General features: G+C 43.2%; 1 protein-coding gene and 1 non-coding gene across 2 annotated transcripts; one reads left to right on the top strand and one right to left on the bottom strand.

Annotated features, from left to right (window-relative positions):
• Nucleotides 1-5,820: 5,820 nt before the first annotated feature.
• Nucleotides 5,821-5,885, bottom strand: LOC120285412. The gene has a single exon (XR_005544710.1). It is a non-coding gene; the product is annotated as a U7 small nuclear RNA (small nuclear RNA).
• A 5,059-nt stretch (nt 5,886-10,944) lies between these two features.
• Nucleotides 10,945-12,080, top strand: LOC6724998 (cell wall protein IFF6). Its single transcript, XM_016173031.3, has one exon. It carries the CDS (start codon nt 10,990-10,992, stop codon nt 11,788-11,790), a length of 801 nt encoding a protein of 266 aa, XP_016037949.1. The 5' UTR covers nt 10,945-10,989; the 3' UTR covers nt 11,791-12,080.
• The last annotated feature ends 3,428 nt before the right edge of the window (nt 12,081-15,508 follow it).

The following is a 15,508-nucleotide window of genomic DNA, read 5'->3' as shown; positions in this document are numbered from 1 at the left end:
GGCCACTTGCTACTTATCCGGGCCAATTATCTCTGGGAGAAAAACCGATTGGCCGGCTGGCTCATCGAAGACTGGAGTGCCGGACGGCCGGACTAATGAGTGCAATTTGCTTCTTGTCTTGGCCACTAAATGCTCGCATTAGTTTAGATAAATAGCTTAATTAATACGTTTAGTCTGGCTGGCAGCTAGAGAGCCTCCAATGCCGACAATTACAACAATAACGAGCGGCAATTATTAGCCTAATGGCATTGTTTGATTTCCGCACTGCACTTTTGGGCGCCGTACAGTTCGAGTTCCGCTAAGTGGCCGCTTGGAGTGGGGGGTGGACTGTATATTGTGTGTGGACCGGGCTATTTGGCCTGGCCAAATAGATAGATGGCCGTATTCAGTGGCCCGATTAGGGCATTCCTGCACGCCGCTCCATTATACCAATTCGCACAAATGGGTGCGAGTAATTCACGGGCTTTCATCGGGAGGCACTTTCACTGATGGAAGCCCCCATTTTTTGGTGCTTTCGATGAGACCTTGACAAAATGAGTTGCAAACTCCTTGGCAGTTTCTTTTTTTTCTATTTTTTTTTTATTTTTTTTATGGTGTCCATGACTGCACGCCACTTAAAAGCTCATATATCCCAAAACGCAACCTGCATGTGATTGTGAGCCACACCTAAGAGACGGGCTTCCGGCGATTCACTCACTCACCGCCAGCATATCGAAATCAATTTCTCACGTTTTCAGTTTCATCTGGCGGTTCGATTTTGGTGCGGTTTCCCTGTGTGTCTAATGACTGCCCCCGAGTTCGAAACGGCGGGAAGTGCGGCGCAAAGACAAAGGGGTAACGCCGATCCACGACCCATAAAGCCTATTGCCCATAACCCATAACCGAATGCCAAGAAACGCCCCCGTTTCGGCTGAAGACAATAAGCGTGACTAATGCAAAATATCCGAGATACCTGGCCGCGCTCATAAACACCTCATCAGCGGTCATTACGATGCCTTCTCTGAACGAAATTAGAAATAAATAAGCCGCAAAAGCGTACGCAATATGTCTCAATATATAATCCGGGGTCATAAATCGCGGCGCGGATCACTCGGCTCGTTAAAGAATTAAATTAATAAAACTTAATTTGCACACAGGGCGAATCAAGGCGAACGAAACGGACGCCAAATGACCAAAAATCAGGGCTCCAAATGAGCTGCCCACCACTTTCCACAGATCGCTCGCTCCTTTTTTGGTGATTTTTGAATAATCATACCCTAACAAAGAGGGTACATCAGTTCAGATATAAATATGGCAAGTTCACATAAATAGCCTAAGTGAGATATGATTGCTTTTCAATCAACTTTCAGCTAAATTTCTTACAGCACACATTAGTTTTACAATAAAAAAATAACTTTTAAAGGGTATACCGATACATATATACACATCTATATTGTTTTTTTTTTTTTTTTTTGTGGGGCGTTTGCGACGACGGCATTCGCTGATAATGATCGATTTGGCGCTCGAGAAATGTGTCAAAGGCAACACCAAAGTCACTCGAATGAGTCGGCGAATTTGATTGGGCGGATGATTGATGAAACGGTTCGGATTCGTGGCTTATAGGGGGGTATTACTGTAGTGGAGTGGCCGCCGGAAGGACCCTTATAATGGATTGTTCACCATCGAGGGGGCTGGAGCAAGCAATAATTGGATTATAATTTGTTGGGGCACTTTCATGTCGAATGCGATTCCAAATCGATGCTTAGATGGGCTTTCGAAGAAGTATCACAAGTTCATAGCTGCGAATTTGTGTACTATCTGTTTGTTTTCCAATCAAATGTCACTCTAAAATATTACCCAATATTTTAACCAGTTTAATACACATTTTTGCAATGGTCACCCGCCGATTTTGAAACCTGGACTTCCCCTCGACTTTCCCGATTTTCACTGATTTGCCTCCCAAATTTTGCCCCCTCAAAAAACACCGAAACTCACCGCTCAACCGCTGCAAATCCAATTTGTTTGCTTAGGATGCATGAACCACAAATCAATTACGCGCCCTCTTCAAAAACAACAACCACAAAAACTACAATAATAACAACAACACCAATTACAACAACGATAACAACAGCATCAAAAAAAGCAGCGGGAAGGAAAAACTACACGGCTCAAATTAATGAAAATCCAATGAAAAGCGCCACATGCAGAGAGAGTTCACTCCACACATTTTGGGCAGCGACAGTCGTGTTCAGAAAAATAGCACCACTTGTGAATAGTGATGTGAGTCGAGAAGAAATGAGTGTGTGTAATAATCTTACAAAGTTAGTTAGTTACAAAGAAGTGAACAAAATAGTTATCTTATGAAACTTTAGATAAATTAACATTTTAAAGTTAACTGAAATATAATTAATATCTATAATAATTACTATCGAATTAAGCACAAGTGTGTATGACACAACACGGCAGTTTCTCGGTTAAAACAAATTCATTACGCAACTAGAATGAAAATGAAAATGAAAATGAAAATAGGATGAAATAACCCGGCGAGCATGACAAATTGAGGGCCCTTTGCCGGGGGCTCAGCGGGCATACAAACGCGTACATATATGTACATACCAGAGAACTGCAAGGGTGGCATTTTTAGCCACTCGACTCACACCCAACAATTTTGTGTGCGGGTGCTACCCGCCACGCACATCGCGGGTACTTACAAACACACAGTATACGTCTGCACATGCAGACAAGACACCCCGTTGTGCCCGCACCCGAATCAATACGGTGACCTGCGTCTCGGGTGCCGATCATACTCGGCACCCATAACGGAGGGTAGAGAAGACAAACAGTCAGAAAAAGACAAATGCCTAAGAAGGGATGAGTGACAAAAACACTTGTGGGTTTACCGTTAAACACATGGGTGTTTCCAAAAATACTCGGGTGTTTCTAAAAATACTCGGGTTATAGTCTCTATCAGTCTATCTACTCTTGTAGATAGTCGAGTCACAGACAAGATGCGTAACTCCATGCGTTTTACACTCCATACGTTTACACACTATTCTTTCGGCGTGGCTCTAGACTTTGTCGAATACTTTGTAAAATATGCCCTTCATCTTCATTATATATTATTATAGTTATATATATTATATTATATTTTATTATATTATATTTTATTATATTATATATTATTATATATATATATATGTAATTTAATTATTATATATATATATATATATTATATTATATATTATTATATATTATATATATTATTAACGTTTTTATTATTTAAATGTAAATTATAGTAAAAATAATAGTAATAGTAATAATGCTAATAGCCGAATCTATGTACATAATGTCACAAAATTCATTTCAAAAATGAATTTATGTAAGAATATTTGTCATTAGAGTATTCAGCTAGCGACTTGTGAAAAATTAGTAAGGCAATGATTCGAAACGGGTGGCACCCGACATGAGCACGAAATTTTTCTTGGGTATTCCCTTTTACCCTTCATTTCTTATACCCGTCGCGCTTCCACCCATACAAATTTTAGGCGTACAAAAAATGACCTGCGGCCGATCGTTGACTGTGCGTCCACTCACCCATACGGCTCTTGCGCAGCAGGCCTCGGGTGGTTTTTTTACTCGTAACAAAAACACAACGTTGGTAAAACACCCGAATATTTTCTGTTGCCGCAAGTAGGGTGTCAAAAAAGACGGGGTGCCTAGAGACCGAGTGTTTATCGGGTGGACGTAGAGTGCCAGTGGCGGGCTGCAGTTCTCTGGTACATACCATATTTTTTAAGGCCAATAAAGAGCCGATCGCTTAGCGTGAAAAATGCGTGTGAGCAAAGCCACACAAGTCGACGGACAGACGGACGGATGGATCTCCGTTTGATTGAGTTGCATTTCCTGATTTTCCAAAACGAAATGAAACGAATACGAAACTTGCTACGAAACCCAAGACGACTTCTAAAAAATAGAGATCCCGAAATGTTGACAAAACAAATAAACAAAAGTTTGCGGCGCAAATTCAAAGGAAAAACGCTAACAAGAACGACGAGGCGAATGAGAAGGAGAAGTTGCGTCTCGCATTACAAAGGCTGTCATTATCCTGGCTCGGGTGTCCAAGAGCCTTTAATTATTTTTTAGAGTCTTTTTCGAGAGAGCGAGCGAGAGTTGGAGTGCAACTGCAGGCGGTTCCATGCTGTCCCCGTCTGATTTATCCTGGGGCGCAAGTCCTTGCAGGACCCGCCCACAGGCGCCTGCGGCCCCGGCAATCCGATACTTTCGAGTGGTCAGGCCAATACATACATACATCCATACGTACATCGCATGTGCATCTGTGCGCTGGCCCATCGAAATTTGATTTCCATGTTTTGGATGTTTGGGTTACGCCCGCGCGTCCACATAATTTACGATGGTCATCTGGAAGCACTTGTGCCGCTCCTAATTGCAGTCGGTACCGCCTGCAGCTGTCAGCCCGATCTCCATATCCTCGAGAAGTCCCCTCAAGTGGGTGTGGACCCTCGGGCCACGAGTTGACTTGAGTGGAGTTGCCATTCCGAACTTAGTTGGAGTGCTCCGTTGGCAGGGACGCTGCCAAGGACCAGGACCCCCTTGAGATTGGATTGGATGTCGCTAATGACCGGCGACGAAAGTTGCCGGCCGCTGATGGCTGGCATTTCATTTGGATCCTTGAATTATCTCGCTCAAAGGATTGCGTTTATCACACATTTGCATAAGACACGATTGTGGTTCCCGCTGGAAACCAGCAATAATCTGGTTTTCCATGAACCTCTTGGAATAGCATGGGAAGTACTCAGAGCAAGGGGGGTGAAATAAATAAAACTTATCTCAAGGTGTATTCATGTGAGAAACTAAACACTTAAAATATGTAAATATGTATGTATGTATTTTTAATAGTATTACATATTTACATACCACGTGGTCCGTTGTGCAGAGTACAAACCAACAGTAATGTACCGCAATTTCTTTGGCCAGAGAGCGCAGCTCAGAGAAGCGATCAAAGAGAGGAGCTCAGTCGCGAAAATGAAGGGCTTCCGTTAGACTCGCTCTTTTTTGCTCCCCCTCCTTCACCCACACTTTCTTTTTTCGCGAGCATTGCCAGCGAACGCGCGTCACTGCTGTGCAAAAGTATTAATTTAACCAAATTAACGCAGGTAATCGGGCTTAAAAATATGGTAAGCGCGGTCAAAATGTTCGTAATAAGTGATCGTCGCCCGTTGAAGTTACTTCCACTCGAAATTTACCGTTTATTATATTCAATTCGCGGTTTTTGCATATACATATGTATGTATGTACATACTTATGTATGTGTGCAAATGCACGTGCACTTCTGCGGGAAATTGTGTTTTTTGTTTCTTTTTTGTTGTTGTGATTCCTTCTAATACGTATATTAAATTGAGTTTTTTGTTTCTTTTTTGTTGCTGTGATTCTTTATATTACGTATATTTAAAGTCTGCGTCCAAGTGTTTTAAGTAATAAAAGGAGAGAAAATGAAGGAAAGTGGCCACCACTTACCGTTAGAATCGCTCTTCTCACTCGGTTTTCTCATTCGGTTTTTGGTTCTTATTAAGCGCAACACAAGTCGAGCATATGTATTTTAACTGCGCAATAGTTTCAATTTAATCAATTTATTTTTTTTGACCGCACTTAAAATATGTAACACGCGTTAAAAGTAAAAGCTTAACAATAGATCGCAGCTTAGTGAATCAATTTCCTATCGATATTTGGCGATATTTCGATTCTATTGGCGCGTTTTACTTCGCATTTACTCGCAGGTGTACTTACGAACTCATGTGTACATACATTTTTTTTTTTTTTTTAACGGGAACTCTCAATGCCTAGACAAAGGGTCCCACCAAGACAAATTTCAAAGAGAATAAAAATTTTCAATGCATGTATTTTCAGTGTATGTGTACATATATGTATGTATAAGTGCGCGTACGCATAAAAGTGCATGCAATTTGAAATGTAAATGTGTTTTTTTGTTCTTTTTTTGTTGTTGTGATCATTTCTTAAATATTTAAAGTGTGTGTTGAAGTGTTTGAAGTAAATCAAAGATAAAATAAAGAAGCAAAGGAAAAAATGCGAAAGTGGCCATCAGCTACCGTTACAATCGCTCTTTTCACTCTCCCTCTTTCCGTTTTCCGTTCTTATTTTGTGCGCATCGGTCGAATTTTAACTGCGCAATAGTTTTGGCGCGCCGAAAAATAATGATCATTAAGAGAAGCTGAGAGAATATGAAGGAAAAGCGAAAGCAGTCACCATCTACCGTTGGAATTGCTCTTTTCGCTCCACTTTTTCGGTTATCCGTTGTTTGACGCGCAGAGCGAGCGAGCGAATTTCTACTGCGCAATTTCTACTACTTTATTCGATTGCAACGGCGAATTCACAAATGGCGAAAAGTGAGTTTTGGTACAATCGCGTGTGTTAGTGTATGCGTGTGTGTGTGTGTGCACTTAAGAGTGCGTGCAATTTCAAGTAAAATTGCGTTTTTTGTTTTCTTTTTGTTTTTGTGATCAATTTGAAGAATGCATAAATGAAATTAATTATCAAATTCAGTTAATAATAAAAAAATTGAGTGAAAAGTCAATATTCGTACCACCATCTTGAAAATTAAATTTTACAAAAAAAATTGAAAGTGAGGTAAGTAATATATGATTTTATATTTAACAATTTTACAGTTTGAATATCAAATATTATGTTTTATTATTAAAAAAAGGGGTAATGGGTATTGAGGAATTTTAATTTTCATATTCGTATTTCCAACATCTTGAAAAATAAATTAAATAAAAAATTTTAAAGTGAGGTAAGTGATGATTGATTATATTTCACAATTTTACAGTTTGAATTTCAAATATTTTGTTTTATTATTAAAAAAAAGTGGTAAATGGGTATTGAGGAGGTAATTTTACTTTTCATATTGTACTTAGCTGTTATTTTAATTTCCGCCATGATATATCAGATCTGAAAAAAGAAATTGCTCCTCAAGTTTCTCCCGTTTTTCTCCGTAAGCTAGTGCTTAAAAGTGCCCTAAAATGCACGCTGTCACTCCCCAAATACTCACAACGACCGAACTTCCTCTAACTCTTCCCGATCTTCAAAGGAGCACCGGGGCCCACCCCGAATAATGGGCTCCCCCAGTGGAGGATCTGGAAATCAGATTGTCAACATGGCCTCGCACGTGATATCAATGCATTAACGGAAGTGTTTCAATTGTGTATTCCCCGGGTGCCCCAAAATAGCCACGGAAATGTAGCAAACTTCTGGCTAAAGATCAATAATCGTCGCGCCCCTCCGCAAAGGTAAAGCCCAAAGCCCCGCCCCCTCACCCTCCCCCTAGAAAACATTGAGAAATGTTGCCTCGCGCTCGGCCATAAAAAAAGTGTCCAACTTCCCCATTTCTCTTTGTTTGGTCGCAACCCTCTGAAGATCCCACTACCAAATACCGAAAATGACAAACAGACGCGGCAAATAAATAACGAGAAATGCCATCGTGTTGGGGGCGTATTACGTGGTCGGGGGCATTATCCCCGGGATCCCGGGGTTTTCCTACCCACTTACGGTGGAAAAGCCGGGACAAATTAACACGCCAGGCGAAAGTCCGGAAAATGCGAGATCCGGGGTATATGGGCGCTTCGGGGGGATAGATGTGTTGATCTATTTTAAGACTCCGGGCAGACAACTCGGTCGCCTGATCCAGTCATTCCATTCCATTTACATCCCCAGTCGCGTCCATGTAGCACCTTTATTAATTGCAGCCGACGAGACGAGCGTTTGACATGTTTAATGCGAAAATCTCGAGGGGAGCAGGGATTCAAGCGGCATGGGATGCTGCACAGCGAGAAAATGCGTGAATTATCTAAGGTTTTAGATTTGCAGCATGCATGCATGAAATAATCACTCAGTGAAAACTACAAAAGATATCAATATCTTCTAGGAATTTATAGTTAATAAGCAATTTAGAGTAAGAGATTTCGTTGTCTTGGTTAAAATGTTTTAAATCACATATGTATTTATTTAAAAATTTAATGCGCATGATTGTCACGATTTTCTCTCACTGCACAACGCCTTAAAGTCCCGTTTTCGGATTGGGGAACATTTGTCGGTCTATTTTGGTAAACAGAATGCCAGAACGTCTCTCCCCATCGCGAGCAACGTTGACATAGGCTGGAAATTCTTTTGACTCCGTCTATTTCGGTGGCCTCGCCAGACGAGCCAGCGATAGCGCATTGCAATCTGCAGACAGAGGATTGCAGACCGAAGACTGCAGACTGCAGACTGCAGACTGAAGGCTGAAGTCAGAAGACAGAAGACTGAGGAAAAGACAGCTGACGCCAGACACGAGGGCAAAGTCGAATCGTGATGCCATGTGGGGATCTACGGATCTGAAGGGACTCTGTTCGCATGTCTGGTCCGAACTACAGCCCAGTTTATCCCTTTGTGTGAAGTTTTCTTTTAAGGGGGGAATGTACGCCGGGAAATTTCATTAAAACGCGTTCTGAATGAATGCATTTTTTAAATTTCCATTCAAGAGTTAGGCCACTGATATCCATGTATAAGCCCCAATTCAACTAGTTTTTTAGTCTCTTTTTTAAGGATTCAAAAAACGAACAATATACATTTGAGTTTGCTGTGCTATTTTATCCTTATTTTTTTGGCACTGCTTTACGCTTGCTAAGTGCCAAGATATCCCTAAGTTTGGCATCAATTATGCAACTCTGTAATTCCCCTCCGATGGTCTGTGCAGTTTTCCAAGCCACTAAGTACACCTACCTCCAAGTCCCCTCACCAACGAACTTCATCATTCATTTGCAATTTCCATTAAAATGTCATTGAAATTTCACTTACAAAAATTTCCCTTCAAAAACCAAACCGAAGTGGAGCAAAAATAAAAATTGAGTAGACGAAAGAACGGAACTGAGTTTTGTATTGTGGTGGAGAAAGCAGTCTGGGTAAAAGCGGGAATTCGAGTTGGTTTGGGGAAAACTTTAGCTGGCAATTCTATTGCCAAACGCATTTTGCACTTCAATTGCACGTGCAAATGAAAATGGAAGGGGTGGGGCTGTTGGTGTGTTGGTGTGTTGGTGTGTTGGTGTGTTGGTGTGTTGCTGGAAAAGTCTGCGAAAAACTGAAAAATTCAAGCCTGTTAATATGCGTAAGTGTGTGGGGCAGGTGGGTGTTGCCTGCTGGCTGTTGGATGTTGGATGTTGTGCGGTGGGTGTGGGTTGTGGGTGGAATCTCCTGCGAGGAGTCCTGGCGTGAAGTTGTCTCTTTATTTTTCTTCTCGGGCTTCTGGCGCTGTCATTGATATGGCATTTTCCCCAACCACCCAAAGTATCTCCTCTGAATTTTCCCAACCTCCATCCCGTTTTTAGCCTCACCTTCGTTCGTTGTCGTTTTGTCGCCTGTTGTTAATTGTCATTGCGTCGCTTTAAGCCGCTCAGTGGCAGGAAAATGGGAAATGGAAGCCTCACCTTGCCCGGGGGTTGGGGTGGGGAAAATCAGGGGGTGGTGCCGGATAAAGTGAATCAAGAGGAAGGCCAAGGAGCAGGAAAGTCTATCGGACATACTCTTGCCTTGCCGAATGTCACTGCAAATCGCTGAGCAAATTGACAAACAAACTATTATGTATGATATTTATCAATATATTTTTATATATATCTGATATTATACTATCTATATACTATCTAATATTAGCTTCGAAACTTGTTTAGCCCGCGCATTATAATTCGCGAGGACAGTCCGGTTTAAAGATGATTTTAGGAGCATATGCTTCCCTTCGGTGTGGATAGTTTCTCCCTCAGCCGTTGTTGTTATTGCCGCTGTTGCTGTTTTCACGCGCGGTTAGCGCCTGTAATTGCATTGCCAAGTAAAGGACGAACCGCGAACAGTGAGCGACATTCGTATGTGTCTCTCCGTTCATGTGGCGCTCCATGTGTGCGCTGCACTCGCAGAAAACTACTAGTAGCTACTACTAGTTACTACTACTACTAGTGACACACTATCATACTATCACAAATCGCTGAAATTCAAAATACTAGCTTAACTTGGCTGGTTTCTATCGGCCGTTACTATTGCCCTTTTATTTTTTTTAGTTTGAGAGGAAGCACTTGTGTTTTTGGCCAGTGTAGTTTCAGTGCGTGTGTGTGAGCGTTGGCGTAAGTGAAATTTATTTCAACAGCCCCCGCCAGGCATTCAGCCCCAAAACTGTCGGTTGGCCAACTTAGGCGAAAAATTGAGAAGCAAGGCACCAGCAAGGCAGCATCGCATCAACGGCAATAGAATGAAATGAGGCTGGCGAGGGGGGTTCCGGGGGTTAAATGCGCCCCAATAGGGGGCGCCATCTGCGGCACACTGGCGCCAAAGTGATGGAAACCATTCCGAATGCACAATCTCACAGCGGTTGATCCCAAAAAAAAGAAAAATAGAGTGAATGAAAATATGCAATTTTCAGATAGAGAGAGAGAGAAAGCGTTAAGAGGGTGCATAAAAGGGCAACAGCGGTTTATGGGTTCAACTTTGTATCGTGCAGAGTATATATCCTCGATGCTAATAGAACCCTTAAAAGGTACATACATACTTATGTATAAGCCAATACGATTTGGATTTCAAATTCCCATTTATATTACTACCCACTGTGCCCGAAAAAACCCCCCAACTGAAGCTGCAAGCAGACGTGTTTCTGTTGCTGATTTTAAATTTTAATTAAAGTGTGGCTCCTTGGTTTTTGGTTTCGGTTTTGGCTTTGGTTTTGCTTTTCGGTTTCGGCTGCGACCACTTGAGGTTCACGATCCGCGGCAAAGCAAACAATGGCCTACAAGTAGGGGCACTTCTTGACACGCTCTTGCCACTCGAAAAGCCCAACTATTTGGCCTCGGGGGCCAGCAAAAATGGTGCGCGAAGAAAGAAGAAAGGCTTTCTAAAACCTATAACCCATATATACATATATATTGGCACGCAGAATTCCGGGCATCATGGCATCCATGACCGATGAAAGTCGATTTCCGTCAACTCATGGTGGGCTATAAAAGTGCCAAAGATCTGCCCAATGGCACACACAGTTCGATGGTCCATCGTCCAGAAATGATCTACGCAATTCTAGTGCTCTGTCTGCTGGGCAGTTGTGGCCGAGCAATGGCCCAGAAGGTGGAAAAGGATCCGCTGGCCAAGGATCAAAACAGCCGTTTGGCCGGCATCTATGTGAAGGATGGCAACGAAAATGGCCAGCTGAGATTCCTGGCATCGGGCTTGAACAGTGGCAGCAGCAGCAGCACCGGCTCTTCAAACACCGGCATCAACTCGGCCCTGAATCAGTACATAACCAATAAGCAGGATATGCTGGAGCAACTGCGTCCCACCTCGGGCGCCACATCAACGGGAACGGGAGGTGTTACGGGCACAACGACGGGAACCACGTCAGGAACGACTTCGGGAACGGGAACTGGCCTGGTCACCACGACTACCAATGGAGCTATCTATGTGAACCTGGGCAACTCGGGATCCTCATCATCTTCGTCTTCCTCCTCGTCGGCCACCAATGCGGCCATCAATCAGGTCATCTATGGATCCTCTCCCGTTGCCGGTCTCTTGCCGCAGATCGTGGGCCAGGCGGTGTCCAGTCGAGTGCGTCCCGGTGGCCAGAATAACAGGAGGCGCGTTCCCGCCCGTAGGCGCCGGGTCAACAAGAGGCGTGGCAGCATCAACAACAACAACCAGCGACGTCGCCGGCGTGGCAACAAGCGGGGCAAGAACAAGGCCCAGGTGATGGTGGTGCGACCAAATCGCGGTTGAGAAGAGGATCCACCTCCTTTCTTAGTTAAGCGAATAACTTTTTTTTTCCCCCATCGAAGAGATTTTTTTTTTAATGATTACTATTAGTATGCGAGAAGGCAACCTTATTTATTTATTTAAATGATTGAAAGCAATTACACTCTGCAACCAAGTTGGTTTTATTCGCGGTCATTATGGCGAAGGCTTGAAGTGGATAATTAAATTTTAGCTTTGGAATAACATGCATATTTCATGGGCATCGTTGCTCTCTCACCTTTTGTATGTTTTCCAATCGAGCAAACCTGCGATTGCAAAGCCTCAAATTTGTGTAGGCCAGTGGCTTTGGCGTAGTTGCACTAATTTATGGGCCAACTGGTGTTCATGTTCGAAGGGCCGTCTGTCGGTGTGTCTACGAGGTGCGCTGGCCCGGTAAGAACCCCCCTGGGTGAGCCCCTGGTCAAGTGCAAGACAAACGGTCTTCGGTCGGCTCTGCATGCGGCGGTCAATGTCTTGATAAATGTCTGCAGGATGGCGCCCGGGGAGTTCCCGTGGCTGCTCGTCCTGGTCAGCAGGACGACCCCTCCGTGCGGCGCCGCTGTTCCATTTCGCGAACCTCTAAATCACCGTCACGTGTCCTGGCTGTGTATTATGTGCTCATGACTGTAATGAGCCTGTAAGTGGACCTAATCAGTGTCATAATAATAGAAATTAATCACTGCAAGGCCACAGTGGCATGGGTGGTGAAAAATGGCGGGAGGGGGGCGGGAAGGGCAGGAGGCCGGGTGGAGGAGGCGTGGGCGCCCACCTGCAGCTGCTGGCAAAAGTCAAAGTTGAACTTGCTGGCATTTGGCTCTTGTGCGGTTTTGTGCAGCGCTTTGGCGCACATACTTTGTAAATGTTTTGCAATGATTTGATTTGAAATTCATTTGAATTATTGCTTGCTTCCGGTTTCCGGTGCCTTCAAAATACTTTCCTGTTTCCTTTCCACCAGCAACGCCACCGCCCCCATAGCCTCTCCCCCATGGCGAGGATATGGAAAAGGACCCTATGATGTACGACCAACTTGGTTGGCCTTCTCTTTTGCGTCTCTTCCTGGGGAGTTTATTAAGTACTGCTGCCACCAAGCATACACTGAAACGCGCAGACAAGTGAGATTTGAATGTAATGAAATAGTGTAATGGGTATTTGCTGTTTTAACAGAATAAACTGCTGCTGCCAAAACTGCTGCTTATTTCTCGCAGTGCATTTGCATAGACCAAATAGCAACTGGTGTGTGAGTGTGCGGAACTTTGTTAATATGCAAGTGAATGGACATTTCCGGTACGGACAAAACGTGCCATGTGCCAGGCCAAAAACCGAGAGCCAAGGTCCTGGGCAAGCCCGCGAAACCTTTTGAGGGAAACTGAGTAGCGGGCAGGGGTAGCCAGGGGTGGGGTCGGTACACAGGTTCACACAGCCCAAGGACATGTGCTGTGCTAAAAGTCGAAATCACCATCCACTGCCCTTGGAAGCACTCGCCGGTTCCCTTTGGTCTAGCACATTTCGCTGCCCTACAAAGACGAACTTCCCAGCCTCGAAACTGAAAAGCTTGGGCTTTAAAATTAGCTAGTTTTCTATTATATACTATATACTATATTAATGTTAAAGAATATATACAGACATACTATGGAGCCAAAGAAGTTAGAGGGCATTCCGAAAGTCGCCTACTTGTGATTAAAAGTTTACTTTTCCTCGGCTCCGCTCATGTGTAATTTTCAATTAAAATGATTTGAGTAGACAACTTTGAACGCTTCTGGCAGTGACTCTGCCACTGACTTGGCTTCTGATTTGGACTCGGATACGGATACGGGATACGGGATGCGGATTTTGGACCTCAAGGAAAGGGCCACAAATGCGGGGGAAAATGGAATGCCACAAATACTTTTCGAGGCAGAAATCATAAATCATGCAGCAGGCAAAGACACGAACCGCATTGGAAATCGACGTCGGAGACCCAAACTGCGGCGTTGACACACGGACATCGGGCGGGATATCCGAAAATATATACATAAATACATTTAGCCGTGTGTGTGTGTGTATATGGACATGGACGGACGACTAAGTGGGCCACAAGTTTCGCTTCACTTTTGAAATAGTTGCAAAGTGGAAAAGTTTGGCATGCAGAGTGTCCACGTCTGTGGTCAGGAAAGGGCATAATTGTGGGGCATCCTGCCCCTGTCGGGTCCAGGAAACCAAGGAACCAAGGATCCAAGGGATCCGGGGAATGTGGGAGTCGAGGAATGGGTGCGTGAGTCACGTGCCAGGAAGCACCGGGATTGCCAGCGATAATCATGACACTTTGTGTGGCAAATTTCTAGTAAATAGCATGGCAAGGTCAGAAATGTATACATTTTTCCCATTTTCTTCTTAAGATATTTTATTTATATTTAATATATTTGTACAATGGGTCACGCTGCCATCACTTGTGGCTGTTGGTCTTAACACTTTATTTTTTGTCCAAGTGGCAATGCAGGCAAGATGTAGAAACCGATGAAATTCTGCGGCTCCTCTCCTTTTTATCCATTCTTCACCGTTGTCTGTCGATATTTCTCGAATTCTTCGTGGCTTTTTGCTTGTTTTTTATATTTTTTTTTTTTTTGAATCCCTCAAAGCAATGGTCAATTGACATGGCAGCAACAACAATTGTGGCTTAGTTGGCTGGCCCCCTCCCCCGCTCTCTTGAAATCGATTTTTGTTGTTCTGTAAATTTCTTGTATTCCGTTGGCTTTTAATTGCCGTGACGTGTTTGTTCTACCGGTTTTTTCTACCAACTTTTTTCGGCCTTATTGTTTTTTGTCTGTTTGGTTTTTGGGTGCTTTGGCCACTTGACGTTTGATTTACTTAGTACTTTTGTGGTTGCTCTACAAGACCAATTGTAAGCCAATTTTCGATGGGGTGAGCAGGGGAGGCGGAGGCGAGCAGGGTGGTAAGGCCTTCACAAGTGGACAACGACCTTGTCTTTTTTTCCTTTTTTTTTTTTTTTGCCTTTTTGGCACACTTGTCAAGTGCGCTTGTTCACTGCCTTTTTTCGTATGGTTTTGAAAAGTCTATTTTTCGTTGGTTTTGCCTGAAACATTACCGCTGATTGATTGATAAATGACTTGGCGAATTAATTGCACAAAAAAAAAAAACAAACACACACTTATAAAAGCCATGCACATGTCCTTCGAGCGTTTGATAAATGTCGCTCCACAAAATATTTAGTGAAGATAAAAAAATGTCCAGCAAATATAGCATTAGAGGAATTTGGATTAATCGCAGTTAAAATCATGAGAATGCATTTCACGGCAAACAGCTTAAAGTGACCCACATTTATTCGTTTAAATGTGATAATCATGAGCATAATTTAATTAGGCAAACTATCTTAAGTGGCTTTCGCAATTTATCAACAGAATTTACATTTTCCGAAATCAAAAGTCCTAATTCTGTTGCCAATTAAGAGTCTTAAATCGCACAAACTGCTGCTAATTTAAAGCCGAATTCTCTCATTTCATCTGTGAAAACTAAGCCCATCCGCCGCATTTCGTAACTTAAATCCATGTGTGCTGATAAGAAAATTAATTGATTAATTCCGAGTGTCTTCATAATTACATCTATTGTAATAGATACAAGCGGAAAGAAACCAGTTGCAAACTAACCAATCAGCTCCTGCTCATTCTGACCAGCTCATGCACTGATTATGCCCGCCCATTTTCCGACC

This window comes from Drosophila simulans, chromosome X (genome assembly GCF_016746395.2).
Source record: "Drosophila simulans strain w501 chromosome X, Prin_Dsim_3.1, whole genome shotgun sequence".
NCBI classification, from domain to species: Eukaryota; Metazoa; Arthropoda; class Insecta; order Diptera; family Drosophilidae; genus Drosophila; species Drosophila simulans.
The sequence above is the reverse complement of the archived record's forward strand: the minus strand, read 5'-3'. Positions and strand labels throughout refer to the sequence as shown.